This window comes from Etheostoma spectabile, chromosome 15, assembly GCF_008692095.1.
Source record: "Etheostoma spectabile isolate EspeVRDwgs_2016 chromosome 15, UIUC_Espe_1.0, whole genome shotgun sequence".
NCBI classification, from domain to species: domain Eukaryota; kingdom Metazoa; phylum Chordata; class Actinopteri; order Perciformes; family Percidae; genus Etheostoma; species Etheostoma spectabile.
In genome coordinates this window covers 15335415-15338930 of record NC_045747.1, presented here as the reverse complement: position 1 = coordinate 15338930, position 3516 = coordinate 15335415, and the positions used below count along the sequence as shown (strand labels likewise).

Below are 3516 nucleotides of genomic sequence, written 5' to 3'. Positions count from 1 at the left end.
CTCACTTTTGACTCAAAAGTCTGTAAAAGAACACAATATGGATGATTTAATGAGTAGTCATTCTGCATGTCTAGAATTGTAATTACACAGAACATGATTTGTCGATGATTTATTAATTTAGCTGAAGTCATGAAGGTCTATATGATTCTACGTAGTGTATATTTGGGGTCAATTGGACACCCGAAAGGTTTAAATCCCTGTCAAACCACTTATGAACAAACTCTAATCTAGATATTCAGATGGACCTATTTGCGATTTTGGATGAGTAGTCTACTTCCTTACTTACATTTTGGAGCGGATCCAAATCACGGGGCTGACACACAAAACTCTTTTTTCACTTTCAACAACATTGGGAAATAGGGCATTTGTGCTGCATTCACATGGTGTCGGAGTAATTGGGTAAGGGAGTTACTAACTGGAAAAATTCCCATGCACGCCCCCTCAGGTCTGAACGTTAACATTGAGTTACAGATTTGCGAGCCCAAACGCACTGAGTCGTGGATTTGTTTGTGCAAATCCTGTTTGTTCTCACATTGCTGTGTTACACAGTCCCACAGAGCTTCAAAGTTAACAGCGCTGCCATGAACCTCGGACTCTCTCTCTGAAACCAAATCCTTAAACCCCCACAGAGGACGTCTGTGGCAGCGGATATATTTATACATGTGTACACTTGTCTGATTCAAACGTAAAAAACCTAACGTTCACAGTGAACTGTAACTGTAGAGACAGGCTATGACTGGGAGATCTTTAAACTAACAAGAAAAACTAGTCCTGTGACACAAAACCTTTGAACTCACTTCATTCCACTTTTGGCAATGACAGAAGCATGTGGTGTTTTCCATCTGAGGTAGAATAAGTAAAGATTAAAAAGATGCTAAGACTTGGTGGGTTGAAGGCCACCTGACTGATTTATGACGTCACATGGCGGTAAGGGGCCAGGTGGTCAATGACCTCACTGGCTTCATTATTTAGTATATGCAGGGGACTCAAATGTAGAGTTCAGTTGCGTATTACATTTTCAGGCACAGAGATTTCATAACTTAAACATCAGTAATGCATACACAAGTGTCTGCATAGTGTCAGAGATTCAACATAGTCTGCTGTGTCAATGCCACGGTCTGGTTCCCTGCACACAAACACGGCTGTGAGAAGATGAAAAATCAGGAAATTAAATGTTCACGTAATACAATTTTGGAGCAGGATTTGGTTTTTTGAATGCCAAATTAAACAGTGGTGATACGTTACAAAAACATAAATGGACCTGTTACCAGCTATCGTAAAGATATTTTGATTTTAAAAAGTGATTACTTGTTGGATTTACTTAGAAGCTTTTTTTGGGGGGGTGGGGGGGTTCTGTGAGATGTATTGTATTGTGAAATAATGGATACATTCACTGTACTGCATGTATGCTCAGTATATTTTATGAACTTTAATGAAACTTTTCAATTCTTGATGTCATGCTGTTGACTTGATATTAACATTTAAAACGAGTTTACACTATTACTGGCTGCAGGCACAGTTTACATTTGCATGGTTGTATGGTGAAAATAGTGGTCCACATTTCCAGACCTCCAGTGTCTCTTTCGAGATTCTGACAACAGGTGCCCTGTCGTTGCTCGGCAGGTGCCTATTTTGGGGCGAGGTGTGGCCGTGGGTTGGACCGTGAGATGAGAGGGCGTGGGTGAAGGGCCAGCAGCCTATCAGCGTTAAACTGAGAACCAGAGTAGGCTGCGGAACGGTGAGGACTATGAATCACAGCATAGTGCGTGAGAGCTCTTCATAAACATATGATCACTTCAACTACACCCCCACACACACACACAACCACACGACATGTTCATTCTTAGTTCTGGTTGAGTCCTTATCTGCTGAACACTACCAAACTATATCATTTTAAATAAAAGCTATTAGACATCTTTCTTATATGGTTTTCCCTTATAAAATCCACTTTATTGCTTGGTTGTTTAAAACATACGTAACATAAAAAATACCCTGATAAAAGCCTCTTCAGCTACTAAAATACATCAGCTATCACTCTATCTTCCTCCTGAAATGTTACGTATATAACCACATTACTATTACTAAGTATGATTAAAATCACTGTACACTTAAAGGAAGTTCATAATAAGAAAGTCACGGGGAGATGATACGACACGACAAAAGACACTGCCCTCTAAATACTGTAGGCTATATCCAAATATATAAGTCCTTGCAGTAACATGATGGTGTTTTTTTATTTTATTTCAGGCTGGAGCAGATCATATAATAGTTATTATAGTTAACTTTGTGTCAACAGTTAGTTTACTTACCGAGCTTTCTGATGGGGTCCATCGTCTTCTCGGCCCCTTTCCTGCGCTGCTCTCTGGGGCTGCTGGCCGCTGCCTTCCCGCTGCCTAACATTATTACAACTCCAGCGAAAATGGCTGCAGGCCACAACCTTACTTGCGGCTCGCTCTACGAAAAACGTTCAAGAGGGAGGCAGGTGTCTTCCCGCAAGCGCAGATTTGTGCTGTCTCTGAGAGGCCTCCGAGCGGAGAGAGACACATGTGTGACACCCCCCTCCCCGGCGCTAAACTCCCCATGCCTGTGCGTAATAGGATTCCAAACGTGGCGCACACCTAACGCACTACCTCCTCCTCCTCCTCCTGTCCCAACAAACACCGACGGACCGAATTACACGAACCAGAGGAGGTTCAATTCCCTGCACAGGACTACATTTACTCAAGGAGCTTAGTGTCCTATCCTACTTAAGCAGACAACAATTTTGAGGTACTGTACTTTATTCGAGTACTTTTATTATCTGCGACTTTATGCTTCTGCTCAACTACATTTCAGAGGGAAATATTGAACTTTTTACATACTTACAATGCATTTATTAGATAACTTTAGTTACCTTGCATATTCGGATTTATAACACAACATATAGCTCAATCAACAAATAAATTAGAATATATTAAGATAAGATTTTATTGATCCTTGGGGGTAAATTCACCTGCTTTCCAGCCACATTAAGTATTTGAAATAAGCCACACCTAATACATCAGTAATTGTAATACACTAAGCTTACATTATTCAAAAATTCGCCATTCTGCATACTTTTTAACCTATATGTTAATGCAAATACTTATGTAGTTTTAGTTAAGAATGCAGGACTTTTCTACACTGAGGTTTCTACTTTTACTTAACAATATCTGAGTAGGCTACTTCGTCCACCCCTGCAGAAGTTCAAGAGGTTAACACAGCAAAATAGTGCTTCATGTTTATTCTTCCCATTGTAAAGATAAAATTTGTGTACTAACGTTCAGTGTTTACCTAACTATTCAAAGCTAAATATCTGCACAATTTAGGCTTTAACTACGCTTCTTTAAGTGGAAAGAAAATAATTAAAACTTGTTCAAATTATTAATAATTATTATTATGTACTTACCTGTGTATTTAGGGTTGCCATTGCCTGAACATCACAGTTTGCCTTCTTTTTTGTATGCCACAGCATCTCGTCACTTTTTTTTTAACTTT

At 39.6% G+C, this 3516-nt stretch overlaps 1 protein-coding gene across 4 annotated transcripts in view; it reads right to left on the bottom strand.

The window, feature by feature from the left end:
• The window catches only part of plcd3a (phospholipase C, delta 3a), a 24999-nt gene extending 21483 nt beyond the window's left edge, over nucleotides 1-3516 (bottom strand). For 2 of the 4 annotated variants that reach the window (XM_032537185.1, XM_032537184.1), the window contains exon 1: nucleotides 2310-2728. In XM_032537185.1, the coding sequence (XP_032393076.1) occupies nucleotides 2310-2400 (91 nt within the window). In that variant the 5' untranslated portion in view covers nucleotides 2401-2728. Of the gene's footprint in view, nucleotides 1-2309; nucleotides 2729-3427 lie in introns of those variants that run through there. The other 2 variants (XM_032537187.1, XM_032537186.1) reach the window with 2 other exon arrangements.